The following is a 16599-nucleotide window of genomic DNA, read 5'->3' on the forward strand; positions in this document are numbered from 1 at the left end:
AGCCTTGAACATTTATATTTAGGGCTATTCAGTGAAAAGTGGCAAAATGGAACCAATTTTATTGGGTAAATATTAGAAATTCTGTTAATTCTTACAAATAAGTGTTTGTGAAAGGATCCAGAGGGTGTAGTTCATAAACATCATGAAGTGTTATCTGTACCTATTGAAGAAGAAGTTTACATTCTATGAGAATCTTTAAAAAGTATTTTATCTTAATTAAGGGTTTGTATTTGGATGAATGTAATTGCTGCCAAATTTATCTTATTAATTTTGTAACAGTATGTTATTTTTCAAGACAAATAAGATTAGCCTCATTTATCTATATATATATTTATATATATAAAAGTGTAATATGCAAATCGACTGGATGGCGGAATGATCGGTCGGCTATGATGCACACTGACCACCAGGGGGCAGACGCTCAATGCAGGAGCTGCTCCCAGCCTGCAGGCCCTGATTGCCCAATTGGGGCCTGCCAGCCAACCTCTTGTTCCCTATCCCCAGCCGGCAGGCTCCAATCGCCTGATGAGGAACTGGGTACCGGGGTTGGGTGGTGGCAGACACAGGTGGTGCCAGTGCCCTGATCACTCTGCTGGCCGCCCCACACACAGAGGGCGGTGGGGGGTGGAGGGGGCGGCTGCTGGCAGCTGGGGCAGATTGGCCATGATCGCAGGCCAGGCTTGGGGACCCTCCCCTTGCACGGATTTCGTGCACCAGGCCTCTAGTGTGTTAATAATGAATCAGAGAGAGGTTCTCAAACTTGACCTAGTATTCACCAGGCTTTTTGTGAACACTCTGAAGATACCAAGTTTCTAATTCTGTCATTAAAACGTAGAAATAAATCCTAGCTGGTTTGGCTCAGTGGATAGAGTGTCGGCCTGAGGACTAAGGTTCTGGGGTTTGATTCTGGTCAAGATCACTTACCTCAATCCCTATTCTGGAGGCAACCAAACGATATGTCTCTCCCCCATCCGTGTGTCTCGCTCTCCCTTCTACTCTCTCTGAAAATGAATGGAAAAATATCCTCAGGTGAGGATTAACAACAACCAAAAAGAGTAGAAATAATATTGCTAACAAAATTGTAGGTCTACTTTATGCAAATATAAAAATATAGCCACCTTGCCCTGGCTGGTGTTTAGTGGCTAGAGTGTCAGCTGTGCACCAGAGGCTCTCAGGTTCGATTCCGGGTCAAGGGCATGTACCTGGGTTGCAGGTTTGATCCCCGGCCCTAGTTGAGGTTTGTGCTGGAGGCATCCAATCGCTGTGTCTTTCTCACATCGATGTTGCTTTCTCACACGCCAACCCTCCCTTCCACTCTCTCTAAGAAAAAAAAAAAGAAAAAAATCAATGGAAAAGAATACCCTCGGGTAAGGATTAAACAACAACAAAAATACAGCCACATGGATACCTGTCTATGATATAAGTATTAATAAGCAATTGTTACTTGACTGGAGTTCATTCATATTCTCTATAGGAGTTCCAGTGGCTTTTCCACCCTAGTACTAGAATCTTAACTGAAATAATAAATGGAATCTGCCCTATCTAGATAGCTACAATAATACCTGAATAATAATTTTAAATATCTGAATTCATTAATATAAAAGAGTCAAAGGAAGAACAAACTTAATGCAATAGAATGCAAAATTTTGAAAAAAAACCTATGCAAAAATTTCATTGTTTTTACCACTACAAATGCTATATTATAAATTGGGATTTTGTGAGGAGAGACTATAGGTTAATATAAAAGAAATTAATGGACCCCAGCTGGTGTTCCTAAGTGGTTGAGCATCGACCCAAGCATGCACCAAGAGGTTGTGGGTTCAATTCCCAGTCCCGGGTTGCAAGCGAGCTCCCCGGTGGGGGCTATGCAGGAGGCAGCCAAGTCAATCAATGTTTCTGTCTTCTCCCTCTCACTTCCTCTCTGAAAAATAAAAACATCAATATAAAAACATATTAAAATTAATGGAAATTTTTTACTCTGGCTATGTAGAGAATTGTCACTATTCTTGTTCATTTCGGATTTCTCCTTCATTGTTCTGGTCTTGGTATCTTCCATATGCCCTCTGGTGTTTTTTCCTCCATACTAGACACTAAATATAGGATGTATCACATCCTATATTTAGTATGTATTACAATTGCTTGCAGACCCTTTAGGTTTAGATTTCAGAAACTTGTTGCTTTCCTACCACATGGGTGTGTGTGTGTGTGTGTGTGTGTGTTACTTGGTAGTAGTTTGAACCTGGGCTCCTATTTGTTAACTTCTTTCTTCACCCTCCAAAAATCATTCCCGAACCCAAGTCTGTCAGATCTACCTAATAGATATTTTTGTGTATACTTTTTCATTGCTGTTCTCTCCCTCTATTTTAACTAGACTTTTGTAGGAGCTTACTGAGCTGGTCTTTCTCCTGCATGCCTTATTCCTATAATTTCTTCACACTATCGGTTTTGATTTACCTGTTTAGCCTCCTTACTTAGTTCACTATGGCCAGCCTGTCATTCTAAGTTTATTAATTAGTTTTCTAATCACATGTGCTTACTTGTTTTGATATATGCTTGATTTGATATATGCTATTTTCTAGTTTTGTAATGTCTTTTGTCCCATTTTCCTAGCAGACTCCTGTGTCTTCTTCCAAAATTAGCTTTGACAGTTTTGTCAGGCTCTTATATAGACTGAGGTACTTCTTCCTCTCTCTTCCATGTATATACTTAAAAATACTTGTAAACTATATTAGAATTGTATACTGTATGCCTACTCATAAGTCATTTTATATTTCTGTTTTTGATACATAGCATAGTGTTTGGTGCCTATATAGTAGGGATTAAATATTTGTTAATGAAGGAGTGCTATTAGTTTTTTGGTATTTTTTACTGGGTATTGGCTACTCTTTCTAGTAGAGTTATAGTTTTCTGTTTCCCTCTGCATACCCTCTGCCTGCTGCCTTTGTATTTGTAGTAACTGAAGAGTGAGAATAGGTTTTTTTGTTTTTTTAAAAAATATATTTTATTGATTTTTCACAGAGAGGAAGGGAGAGAGATAGAAAGTTAGAAACATCGATGAGAGAGAAACATCGATCAGCTGCCTCCTGCACATCTCCCACTGGGGATGTGCACGCAACCCAGGCACATGCCCTTGACCGGAATCGAACCCGGGACCCTTCAGTCCGCAGGCCGACGCTCTATCCACTGAGCCAAACTGGTTTCGGCACTGAAGAGTGAGAATAGGTTTTATACTTCTCCCCTCTTAGGAAGAAAACTAACAGAGTGAGTTAAAAATAGAACCAAGGATACTTTTTATGTAGCACTTATTTAAATATATTTCTTAGATGAAGTAACTCAAGATTTTTACTATTTTATTCATAGACATGGCCACCACAATATTTGGGAACAGAAATGATATTAGACACCAAAGGTTAAGAGGAATGTATGGGTGAATGTATAGGAAAGCTAAGAACAGTCAATTCATTAGCTTAATTTTTTTTGGCAATTGGGAAAAAGATATCCAAAGTTTAGCAGTAGGATAACTTAGTTTATCAAAGTTTGAGAACCATTAGTGTACAAAATAAGATTTCATTATATATTGAGTGAAAAGTAGCACATGTTCTGTTAGTTATAAAGTTCATAACCTAATATATTGTTAAATTATTAAAGATTTTCTATTTTTACTATAGGTTCAAGCAATAAATGCAGGAGTGTTTTTCTTTAGGTGCACAGTATGCAATAATAGTGACATATTTCAGAAAGAGATGTTGAGAATGGGAATTCATATTCCTGAAAAGTGAGTACCACGTTTGACAAAAGATATTTTATAAATAGGATTTATAACAGTGAAAATAGTCATTTATGTCTGATTATGTAATGATGGAGAAGCAGCCAATTCAGATGGGGAAATGTAAAGCAGCCCCTGCCACCTCCTCTTTCTCCCCAGATTGCTAGTTCTTGAGAGCAGGACTGTGACTTAAATTTTCATTAGTTGATTTATAGTCTCTGAATAAACACCTCAGTTGTATGTAATGTTAATTGATTTATACACAAGTATAGTAGGCTTTAAAATGGTATGTATAAATTAAGAGAATCAAGATGTGATTTAAAATGTCTAATAAGAATTTTGTTAGTTTTACTTAAAGATGAGGAATCCTGAAATAATGGTACTAAACTTGAAATAAATGGAAGTGAAATGTTAAAAATGTAAGTTAGAAATTTTCTGCTTAATATTTCAGTTAGCATTTGAAAATTCACTGTGAGACTAAATGTAGGCTAAAATGACACTAAAGGATTTATATCTTGAAGAGAATGATTAATCTTAAAAAACAAATTTTAGCCTCATTCCTGAGTACTATTAATGTGAAAAGTTTTTATTTTTAGGTTCATTACCAACCCTTTAATATGTAACATTTTAGGTCAAAGTTTATTTTATGTCTTGCTTCATTTACAGAGATGCATCTTGGGAATTGGAAGAAAATGCTTATCAAGACCTTCTGCAGCACTATGAGCATTGTGATGTACGAAGATGTCGTTGCAAGGAAGGGCGAGACTATAATGTGCCTAATAGGTATACCGGAAAGTTCTCTTGTGCTTAATTCGTGTTCTTATTGAAACCTTCAGCTTAGAAAGCAGAGTTATAGTTAGTGAAATGTATTTGCTCTTAGGATGTTTGAAGTTTTAACTTTATTGTATATTTACATCTGTTTACAGAAAAATTATTGCACTCAGCATAATTGCACCTTATTTTCTTGGTGCATTTTTGTGAGGCTCTATTTTCTAGTGCTGCACTGGTCCTATATGGTAGCCACTAGGCACATGTGGCTATTAAACACTTGAAGTGTGGCTGTTCCCAATTTAGAGGTGTTGTAAGTGTCAGATACACACTGAAGACATAGTATGTATCTTAGTTAGTAGGGCTGCCATACAAAATACCACAAACAAGATGCCTTAAATAATAGAAATTTGTTTCTACTACTCACAGTTCTAGAGGCTAGAAGTCCATGATAAAGGTATCCACAGATTTGACTTCTTCTGAAACTTCTCCTTGACTTGCACATGATTCCCTTCTAGTTCTATCTTTACATGATTGTCCCTCTTTCTATGTCCAGGCATATTGGATTAGGGTCCACCCATTTGACTTTATTTTATTTTAATTATCTCTTTAAAAGCCCTATCTCCAAACACAGTCACATTGTGAGGTACTGGGTGTTAGGACTCCAACATATGAATTTTGGGGAGACACAATCCAGCCTATAACAGTTAAGAAAAAATAAGTGAAAATATCTTAATTTTATATTGATTACTTATTTAACACTAGAGGCCCGGTGCACAAAAATTTGTGCATTGGGGGGCTGGGGGGGTGTCCTTCAGCCCGGCCTGTGCCCTCTCGCAGTCTGGGACCCCCTTGGGGGATGTTCACCTGCTGGCTTAGGCCCGCTCCCCGGGGGGATCGGGCCTAAGCTGGCAGTCAGACATCCCTCTGGAAACCCAGGAGCTCTCAGGGGATGTCCACTTGCCAGCGGGGAGCAGGCCTAAGCTGCAGTCGGACATCCTTAGCGCTGCTGAGGAGGCGGGAGAGGCTCCTGCCACCACCGCTGTGCTAGCAGCCAGCAGCCTGGCTGAGAGGAAACTGATAAGAGAGAGAACAAATATGGGCTTGGTAGTGAGTCTGGGTTCTGAATGCCTCTTCCATATCAGCTACACTGGCATAGTAATTGCCAAATATAAAAAAAAAAATTTTTCCCTTCTTTAATCATAGTCTTTCTGATGTTTATATTCTTTGTGTATGTGCATGTTCATATACATGTTGATACTTAGAGAATATTTAAAGAAGGAAATTTTAAACATAAATAATGAAATAGAAAAATATTCTTTAAGAAAAATTCAGTAACAATGCAGATAATCTATTTTTCTTCCTTTGGGTTGGTTTTGTGTGTGAGGTGGACAGTGAGGCCTGTGGCAGTGTGGGAATTTGACTAAGTTAATATTAAAATGTCAATATTTGCTTCTCTTTATCTCCTCAGCAAATGGGAAATAAAGCGTTGTCAATCTTGTGGTTCTAGTGGAACACATTTAGCCTGTTCCTCACTACGATCGTGGGAACAAAATTGGGAGTGTTTGGACTGTAGAGGTATTACCTACAACTCAGGTAACGTTTTGTAATTTTGAATAAAGATGTTCTTATTTAAATGCATATTATTTAAATGTTTCTACCTATATTTCTGTTATGCTCACACTGGATTTTAAATCTGCAGGGGGGTTCCAAAAAGCCAAAAAACATACATTACCCAACACTAACAATGTTGGAATAAATGATTGCTTGTTGGAAGAATCATCACCTAAATTACCCAGACAGTCACCTGGAGCCCAGCAAAAAGATCTGCTGAGGTGTGTATTTTGAATTGGAGAAAAATATAAAACTCTATTCTGAAAAAATGAATAGGAAGTGGCTGTATACACTTAGAATGCTAGCTGATCTTTACAGTAGTCTGGAAGAATGTTTTTCAAACAGCAGGACCCAACATTTGATCATGAAATCATGCAATCAGCATTTAAAAAAGAAAATGAAACAGGATAGACTAGAATATAAAGTATCATATTGCACTGCAAATAGAAAGAATGTATGTAAAATAATTTTAGTATTTAATTGTATATGGGCTCATGATGTAGAACATATTTTTATTATAGATAATTTTCAAGATACTTTGAAAACACATATTTGGAAAGGGTGCTTAAACTGTTACTTGGTTATAGAGTTAGACAAGAAATTAAATAACATGAATATCATGTTTGTTTAAAAAAGGAATTATATTTAATATAGAGTTAACTTTTTTATTTTGTAATCATTTGCTTAATACTATAATACTATAAGTATCGGATAAAATGTCATCTGTGTAGGACGCTTAAGGCATATGGACAAGTATTTTATTAATGCCTAACTTTTCATAAGACAGGAAAATGAGTAACTTTGAAAATCATTCTTAACCATTTAAATAAGATTAGAATTACATCTTCATACTGTGTCAGGTATTAGTCCAACTGAAGTTCGGATTTTTAAGTATATGTATAGCTTAATAAAAGAAAGTTCATGTAGCCTTGTTGTTGCCGATAGGGAAAAAATAGACATAAGTAATATTAGTAGCTAAGCATGAGGAAGTACTTTCTTATTAAAAATAATACCAAGTTAAAATTTAGAAGGACAAGAGAATTTTTGTGAAAATATTTGATAACTAGATTTGCAAATAGAAGTGATTCTATTTAAGAAGTGAAGAATTGCTGTTTTAAAATACCAGTGTATTAACTGAAAATTTGTTACAAATATTTTTATACTAGAGGCCCGGTGCACAAAATTTGTGCGGGGGGGGGGGGGTGGGGTGGGGGCGGTGTCAGCCCAGCCTGCACCCTCTCCAATCTGGGACCCCTCAGGGGATGTTCGACTGGTGGTTTCGACCTGATCCCTGTGGGCCTGGTTGCCCCTAACTGCCCTCCCCTGTAGGCCTGGTCACCTCCAACTACCCTCCCCTACAGGTCTGGTTGCCCCTAACTGGCCTTCCCTGCTGGCCTCATCTCCCACAACTGCCCTCCCCTGCTGGCCTGATTGCCCACAACTGCCCACCCCTGCAGGCCTGGTCACCCCAACTGCCCTCCCCTGCTGGCTATCTTGTGGTGGCTATCTTTGACCACATGGGGGCAGCCATCTTGTGCAAAGGCGTGATGGTCAATTTGCATATTACCTCTTTATTATATAGAATTTTTAGTATAAAAAAGATGTTCATGTTAGTTTTAAATAATTTTATGTTTAGATTTCTAAAGATGTTATGCCAGGGAAGTTTGAGTCCTTGCACTTGCTCTAATATGCCATCATGTTTAGAAGAACAACATAGTATTTCCAGTCCAGACAGGAGCAAGGAATCAACTTGCAACAAGACAGTTTATTATCTTCCAAAAGATTTTGATTTCATTCAACCTGGGTTAATGAATATGGTAGGGGGTTGTGTGAAGAAATTAAAAACCAAAACCTGGCCCACATTGGGACATTATAATGTCTTAGGATGGGAAAAATTTATACTTAATGTATAAAGATGAAAATGACATTGCCCCAAACAGGATCATTTTAAGTACATCAATACCAATTACAGATGGAAAAACTGAGGCAGGGTTGCAAATTCTCTTTATAATATTAGTTCTACTGTTAACTTTATGGTTAAAAATACATTGTAATTTCTTAAACCTATACTTATCTTGTATAGTAAGCAGAGACTATGTTTGCTTTATTTTTTTTTAAAGGATCTAGTAAATATGAAATAAGATACAGTTTAATAAGTGTGTAGTAGTCATTGGCCAGAAAGGTCAGAGTTTGAGATTCTTACTCTTTCTTATACCTAAATCTACTGAATTGATCAAATTTGAGATAATCATCTATGCACATTCTCATAAATCAGTTATGACATTAGATTATTCTAATTTGGTAGGATATTGGGGAAAGAGAATCAATAATTTTGAACTAAAGTTATTAAATAACTGTTTTGGGTTCCAGTGGCAGCATTGTCTGCTTTTGGGTGAGAGATGGGAAGAACTTTCTTTTAATCTTTTTTTGTTTCTTTTTAACTGTATATTGCCATGTCACTTAAAGCATTTTAGAGTCTTTACCTCTATGTTTAAATTCATGTTTTATAGGCAAGGCAACAAATTTAGGAGAGACATTTCAACAATAATTATAGAGCTAGGATTTCAAATTATTAAAAAAACAAAAAGATTATATATCAACAAAGCCGATATCTGGAATAGTGCCTTAAATGGATTCAGAAATCAAAAGTTTAATCCTTCATACACAATTGAAGTTGCATATGTTAATGAAAATGATAATTTTGGAACAGAGCATCCTGGATCAAAGCAAGAATTCCTAAGTCTTTTAATGCAACATCTTGAGAACTCACCATTGTTTGAAGGGTCCTTGTCAAAGAACTTGTCCCTAAATTCTCAAGGTAATTATTTATTATTGTACATACTGCATATACCATGTGTAAAGGAAGAGATGGCTGGTTAAAACTGTTATTCAATACATGTGGTAAACATGTATAATTTACTTTGTTAATAAAATACTGATAGAATCACAGAAAAATGAGGGTGGGGCAGTAATAGTTTTAAAAGCAAATTTTGTAGTGAAATATTTTCTTTAAGAATGTTAATTTCTTTATAGCAATATCTTGCTTGATAATGATTCCATAATTAACTGCAACTTCTTAAAAATGTATTTTATATTCATTTTAATTTTATTTGAATAGAGTGGGCAAATGGGATGGATGATTATCGGATGTCTTCTTGTTCAGACATTTGGAAATTGCAGTTGGCACGTTTCTTCACAACCTACGAATTTTATAACATAATTTTCTGGTCCACATGTAACAGATTTTTAAATGCATTTTTGCTTTCAAGAATTTTTCTTACACAATTATGTATATGATACTTTTATGTGTTGATTTCTAGGGAGGAGTTAATATGATTAAAACGGGCATCTCAAAACTCTGGTTAATTCTAGCATTCTTTTTTAGTAACTTTTATACCATTTTTGCTATAATATAGGAAATTTGAAAGTGAGAAGACATTTCAGTCCATTTGAATTCCTTCCTATATATTCCCTAGAACTTCCTCGCTATTACCTGAAGCATGATTGAAATAACTGAGAAACTACCAAAGATCATTTGTACTATATATACTACCCACAATTTAATTATAAACTCAAAAAAAATTTTAAGTAATTAATAATGTTAACTCAAGGCATTTTGGGTTTATAGGTTTTTTTTTTTTTTTAAGAGTTTCTGTATTTTTTTTCTATAAGAAGTTATTACTTTATATTCAGAAAAAAGAAATTTTGTGTGTTTTTGGTGAGATCGATATTTTATACATGTTATAGCTTCTATGAATTGTTATTTTCCCATTTATCTAATGCTTAGATTATTTTTAATTTATTATAGATGTATTTATTATATATGATGTATAATAATAATAGAAGTGTATTTAATGTATTTCCATCTATTTACAGCTCTGAAAGAGAATCATTACTATGACGCTGGCAAAATGCTTGCCATTTCTTTGGCTCATGGTGGTCCTTCACCTGGTTTTTTTTCTAAAACTTTGTTTAACTGCCTTGTTTTTGGACCAGAAAATACCTTTCCAACTTTAGATGATGTTTCAGACTTTGATGTGGCACAGATTTTAATCAGGGTAAGAAATGTGCATGTTTATTAAAATGTAGACTACATTCTAAGTAGATTTGAATAGAAATACTATATCTACAATAGAGTAGTAATATTCTGTGGAGTACCTAAGGGGTATCAATATTTCTGTTTATCAACAGAGTACACAACCAGTTAAAAGATAGATGTAGAGTATGTTTATTAAACAGGCTCCAGCAAGCTCCCTTACCTCTTACACTACATAGAGACAAAACTGAAATACAGCCATCTATGAACCAGGAAGTAGCTCTTACCAGACACCAAGTTTGCCAACACCTTTATCTTGGACTTCTCTGCCGGGGTCCTGCCCCAGCAGGTCCAGGGATTCCCAAAGGTGTAGACGGAGTCGGCGGCGAAGAAGGAAGGACACGGAGACAGCGTTCAGTTGATCAGCAGCCTAGCCAGGATCTCCAGCCAAGTTCTGGTCTCGATCTCCAGAGAGGTTCTGCTTAGGATCTCCAGCCAGGTTCTGTGTCCATGTTCTCTTGCTAGGTTCTCCAGCCAGGTTCTGTAGCCAGGTTCTAGTCAGGTTCTCTTGCCAATTTCTGTAGTCAGGTTCAGTCCAGGATCTTTTGCCATGTTCTCTCGCTAGGTTCTGTCTCCAGGTTCTGAGGCCAGTTTCTGTCCAGGATCTTTTGCCATGTTCTCTCCAGCGAAGTTCTTCTGTCTCTAGAGAACGTTCTGTGTAGGTTCTGTGCCTAGGTTCTGTCTCCTTCTCTCTCTTGCTGTCTTGTTACATCTGTATTTATACCAGTTGATTCAATCCTATCAATCTCTATTACAAAGGTTAGGGCGTTTCTTATCTCCATTCCAGGGAGTAAAGATTATGTAGCTTAAGCATGATTGTTCGTAGTTAAAGTGATTAATTACCCGCCTGGCACTTAGTTGAGGGGTTTTATTCCCTCCCTAACTTCAGGGGAAAATCCCTACCTGGGGAAACAACCTTTCTCAGAGACCTTGGTTAAAACACATAGTGCCAAGAAGGTGAGCAAACATATTAAGAACAGTATGCCATATATGCCAGGCCCTTGAAACAGCAAGGATGGACCGGCTCCCGGCACTTCTCAACCTCCAAAACCCCGGGAAATAAATGTTTGTTCTTTAATAATAATAATAATAATAATAATAATAATAATAATAATAATAAAAGAAGTAAAGGTCAGACAGCTAGAGATCAAAGTGCCAAGGTTAATATTGATAAAACCAATTGGATAATGTGAGTTCAGTCTGTGCTCAAAATGGCTTGCTAACATTTCTCAAAACTAGATGGATTTATCTGTCCTGCCGGAGACAATATGAGGCAGGTTTCTTGTTTCATGCTAGAGAGCAGATAAAAGTATGTTTTCCTGCAAGGCAGTGGATCTGAAGAGAGCAAGGACTTAGTTTACCAGTCAGAAAACTTGTAATTCCTCCTATAGGGAGTTAGGAGTGCTAGGTTGAATTTTTTCCATGTGTAAATTAGTGGGTAGACTCAATGTTCCCACCTAAAAAGAGTTAACATTTATTGAGCCCTATACTGCACATGTTACATGTACAAACTCAATTTAGTTATCGTATGCTGGCTGCATAAGGATCATTGCTTACATCAGGCATGTCAAACTCAAAGGCTAACATGGGCTAAATAAACAAGGTTTAAGTTTATGTGGGCCGCAAAAATACAAAAGCTTCAATATTTATAGAAACATAGGTTTATTTCGATAGAGACATGCTGAATAACAAAGGGCTGAAATAAATGAGTAATCATTAACATAAAATAATAGAGCATTTTAATAAAATTAATATTTTTTCTTGAACATTAACTTACCCAACACTGAATAACTGCACAAATTAATAAATGTAACACAAATAAACCTATTTTACTTGTTCTCCGAAAGTGAAATATTTCCTGTTTTACACACCAAACAAGTCAGTCCAAGACATGGCAATCCGCTGCTAAATATTTGCTGCTAGTATTAGTGGAAACAAATGGTGTGCCTGTGCGTAAGAAGCGTAAGGGAAATGAATGCAACACAATTATAGTAATCAGTCATTAGCAAACATTGTAGGTTGTTATTAATAATCCTGCCGAGGCCGGTTTGGCTCAGTGGATGGAGCGTCGGCCTGCGGACTGAGGGGTCCTGGGTTCGATTCCGGTCGGGGGCATGTGCCTGGGTTGCGGGCACATCCCCGGTGGGGGATGTGCAGGAGGCGGCTGGTCGATGTTTCTCTCTCATCGATGTTTCTGACTCTCTGTCTCTCTCCCTTCCTCTCTGTAAAAAATCAATAAAATAAATTAAAAAAAAAATAATCCTATCTAATAATAGACAAACATGGTAATTGACCGTACCTTCACTATGCCTCCCATCGGCTAATCAGCGAGATATGCAAATTAACTGCCAACAAAGATGTCGGTTAGTTTGCATACACAGGCGTGAAGCGGCGGAGCGAAGACTGAAGCCGGCTCCGGCCGGAGCAGCGAAGGCTTGAAGGCAGCTCCGGCCGGAGCGAAGGCCTGGGTTCCGGGTTCCGGAGGAAAACCAGTGCCAGCAGCCAGGGGAAGGGAAGGCCTATTGCATGAATCTTTTCGTGCAACAGGCCTCTAGTTATATATAACAGGATATTGTAAAAATTTATGAAATCTTTATTAAAATGTTTCTTACATACCATTATATTGGCTGGGCTTCAAAAATATTCGTTGGTGGCCGGTGGGCTGAGAGTTTGACAAGCTTGGCCTACATGTTACTGATTTGGAGATAATGAAAGCCATTCAACTTTTCTTCCATTAACCTCCTCTCTCTAGTCATTGTCTCATTTAATTAGCTGTATAGTTAATTGTTAAAAGCATACAAGTCAGATTTTAAATCGAAATAACTATAAACTATAAGCTGTGTGATTTGGGCAATGAAGTTAGGCTTAGTTTTGTTAAGCCTAACTTTATTGTCTCACTTTCTCTTTTCTATGGATTTCTTAACTTTTTAAAAAATATATATTTTTTTATTGATTTCAGAGAGGAAGAGAAGGGAGAGATAGATACAGTTTGGATGTTGGTACACTTGAGGTTGTCCCAGAGGCTCCTTATATTATCTGCATATATTTGTAGTCTTTTTTCCTTTTGCTTTTCTGGTTGCGTGTTTTTTGCTTCTTCGTATTTAAAATATTTGACTTTATTCTTGGGATCCTCTAGTCTGCTGTTGGATCTCTGTATATTATTCTTTATTTCAGTCAGTGTATGCTTAATTTCTAATTGGTCCTTTTTCGTATCCTTGAGGGTCTCACTATATTTCTCAGAGGTTTCTAGAAGATTCTTCAGTAACCTAAAACTGTGGTTTTGAACTCTATATCCAGTAGTTTGCTTTCCTCCATTTCTTTCATTTGTGACCTGTTTCTTTGTCTCTGCATTTTAGCTGTTTCCCTGTGTTGATAGAGTGGCTTTGTGTGCTAGGTGTCCTATAGGGCCCAGTGACTCAGCCTCCCTAATTACCTGAGGTGGACACTGTTGGTGCACCCCCTTGTGGGCTGTGTGCACAGTCTTGTTGTAGTTAAGCCTTGATTGCTGTTGGTATCATTGGGAGGAATTGACCTCCAGGCCAGTTGGCTGTGAAGACCAGCTGTGTCTGCAATGGAAGAGCTGCTGTGCAGGAGACATCCTTATTGGGTAGGACTTGCTTCAGTGGGGATTTGGCGCTCACTGAGTCTGTCCCCTGAGTGTGTCTCTTATGGATGTGAAGAGTTGTAATCTGGATGGTCTCACACTGACCACTGGGTACACTGGCTCTTGGATCTCCAAGGAGGTGCAAAGTTAGTCACTGCCTGACGCTACCCAGCAGGAGCTACAGAGAGATCTGCAAATTCCTCCTCTTTGGGGTTTGGAGGTGCCCAGATGAGGCGCCGCTGTGAAGCCATGTAGGCTGCTGACGAGCCTTAGGCCTTCTTTTGGAAGCTCTGGGGTTCTCTGACCCAGGTGCAGTTTGACAAGTTTTTAGGCAGAGAAAAGGCCAGGCCATTCGTATGCAAAAGCCTCTGCACACAGCTTGGGTGGGGTTGTAAATTGGGTGGGGTGGGTTCTCAGGGAATCACCAGGGCACAGCAAACAGCAATGGTTGCCTGTCGGCCCTCTCCCAATAGGTCCCTGGGTCTCTGTGACCCACAGCTCCATGCAGGAACAATGACCGCTGCAAGCACCTCTGTGAGAAAGTCGCCCTCCCCTTCTGGCCTGATGCCAGACAGTCCAGTTTCTTTCTGTGTGAGTCTGGGTCCCCAGATTCTGGCCCGGAACGAGTTCAGAGGAGTCGGGAGCTTGTATCTCCCTCCCAATTGAAAACGACGACAGCATGCCCAGCTGCCAGCCCCTTTCGCACTTGCCTCCCTACCTCCACACTTCCACACCTCTGCTCCTCCTACCGGACTCAATGTGCTTTTCTCTTTCCTTCTAGTTGTCGAATTTCCACTCAGCTAACCTTCCCGTGGTTCTGGATGATACTTGTTTTGTCTTTTAGTTGTAGTTTTAATGTGGTTGCGCGCGGCAAGTTCAGGTGTTTACCTATGCTGCCATCTTGGTCGTCTCTACTTGTCTTTTTTAATACTTCTTCTTCCTACCCCTGAAAGAGGTATTTTTCAGTGTTGTTTTAACAGTCCTCATTTTATAATATTTAGAAAGCTTCTTTTCACCTATAACCTTTCTGAATGATTCCCAGACCTGTATTTTTGAGCCCCTATATTTTGTGTGAAGATAAGATCTGGTTCTTGCTCGCACATTGCGCTCAACAGAACTAAATTTTTTCCCCAGAATTTTTCAGCTTGATTTTCCTGTACTTTTCAAGAGATATCTTGTGTCTAAGACATGATGGAGAAGGGGTTGTTTTCATTCTTTCACATTCCCTTTATCAGTCTGTGTCAAGCCATCTGCCTTTCCTTATTTTCAGTGTGCCTACTATACCAAACTTAATTATGTCTGTGTGTAAGCAATTAGGACATCATTCTGATATTCTTATTCAGGGTAATTTAAAAGTACAATCTTGACCACATTGCTTTCTCAGGAATGCTCAATGGCTTCTCGTTGCCTATTGAACAAAGTTCATGTTATTCATTAGGTCATTTAAGACTTCCAACTCTCCTCATGGCTTTACCTATTTCTATTTCTGTATTCCTAAGCAATGTTTGTTTATTTAGTAAATACTATGTACCCAGTACTGTTTTATCACTGAAGACAGAGTAGGGAGCCAAAATCCCTATCTCCTTGAAATTCCCTTTTAGAGCAGTGGTCACCAACGGGTGGTCTGTGAGGTCCAAAAGGTTGGCAACCACTGTTTTAGAGGGAAGTCAGGAGATAAATAAATATATAACATACTAGTGTCCTGGTGCATGGATTCATGCACATTAAAAGGAAATTAATTAGAAGAAATATTTTAATATTGCTATTCCCATCTTTCTACTGAAAAGATTGTAGGATTCTACTGAGCCTACTATCTTCTACTCCAGGACTTCTATGAAGATCAAATGAGATGAGGCAAGGGGAAATGCTTCACAAACATTTGGTTAAACTGTAAAATGTTTGTACCTGGCTATAAAGCAAGTCAGGATGCTGGGCTGAACAAACTCCAAGGAGGCTAGTCGCTAGGGATAGGAAGCCAGGCGTTGCTATGTGATGTCATTATCCAGCATCCATAGCCACCATTTTGGGCTGGGCTGTGGGCTGCATTTTGCGCCACGGAATGTTGGCTGTGATTTGGTGGGGTTTCACTCCAGAGTGGTGGCGAGGCCTGTGTACCACTTGGGGGAAGCCAAATGTTGGTTTGTTGGCACCAGGTCCGTGGTGCTGTTTATTTTTAAATGGCCAGTGCGCATCATGGAAGCTCCTGCATTGGGCAGTATAGTTGACCTTGCAATACATGGGGGTTACGGGCACCTAATCCCACACAGTCAGAAATCCACATATAATTTTTTGTTTGCCCAAACTTAACTACAGTTGTCTCTCAGTATCTGCGAGAGACTGGTTCTAGGATCTCCAACCCGTGCAGATACCAAAAACTGCAGATGCTCAAATCTCTTATATAAAATGGTATAAAACAATGCATACTATTAGCCCTCCTCATTTGCTGATGTAAAACCCATGGATAGATACAGAGAGCTGATTGTATTGAGAGAGAGAAAAATCTACATGTAAGAGGACCCACACAGTACAAACGCATGTTGTTCAAGGGTCAACTGTGCCATCATGTAGTAAAATATATTATAAAAATAAAACAGAATATGAGAAAGGAGATAGATAATGCTTGGGGTATAATAGGTTAGAGCTGAGGCTAAGGTGCTATAATATAGACACCCAAAAGACAGTGTCTCAAAAAAATGGCAGATATTTATTTCTCTCTAAAATCTGTTTAGATTTTAGGGGTTAGGGTTGGCA

General features: G+C 38.3%; 1 protein-coding gene across 1 annotated transcript in view; it reads left to right on the top strand.

The window, feature by feature from the left end:
- Positions 1-16599, top strand: part of G2E3 (G2/M-phase specific E3 ubiquitin protein ligase) — a 64521-nt gene that overhangs the window by 34883 nt on the left and 13039 nt on the right. Inside the window, exons 7-12 of the mRNA XM_081095215.1 lie at positions 3669-3775; positions 4433-4549; positions 6006-6130; positions 6237-6369; positions 8659-8966; positions 10025-10206. Of these exons, the coding sequence (XP_080951341.1) occupies positions 3669-3775; positions 4433-4549; positions 6006-6130; positions 6237-6369; positions 8659-8966; positions 10025-10206 (972 nt within the window). The remainder of the gene's footprint in view (positions 1-3668; positions 3776-4432; positions 4550-6005; positions 6131-6236; positions 6370-8658; positions 8967-10024; positions 10207-16599) is intronic.

The sequence above is a fragment of the Myotis nattereri genome (assembly GCF_964212035.1).
Source record: "Myotis nattereri genome assembly, chromosome: 1".
Taxonomy (NCBI): Eukaryota; Metazoa; Chordata; class Mammalia; order Chiroptera; family Vespertilionidae; genus Myotis; species Myotis nattereri.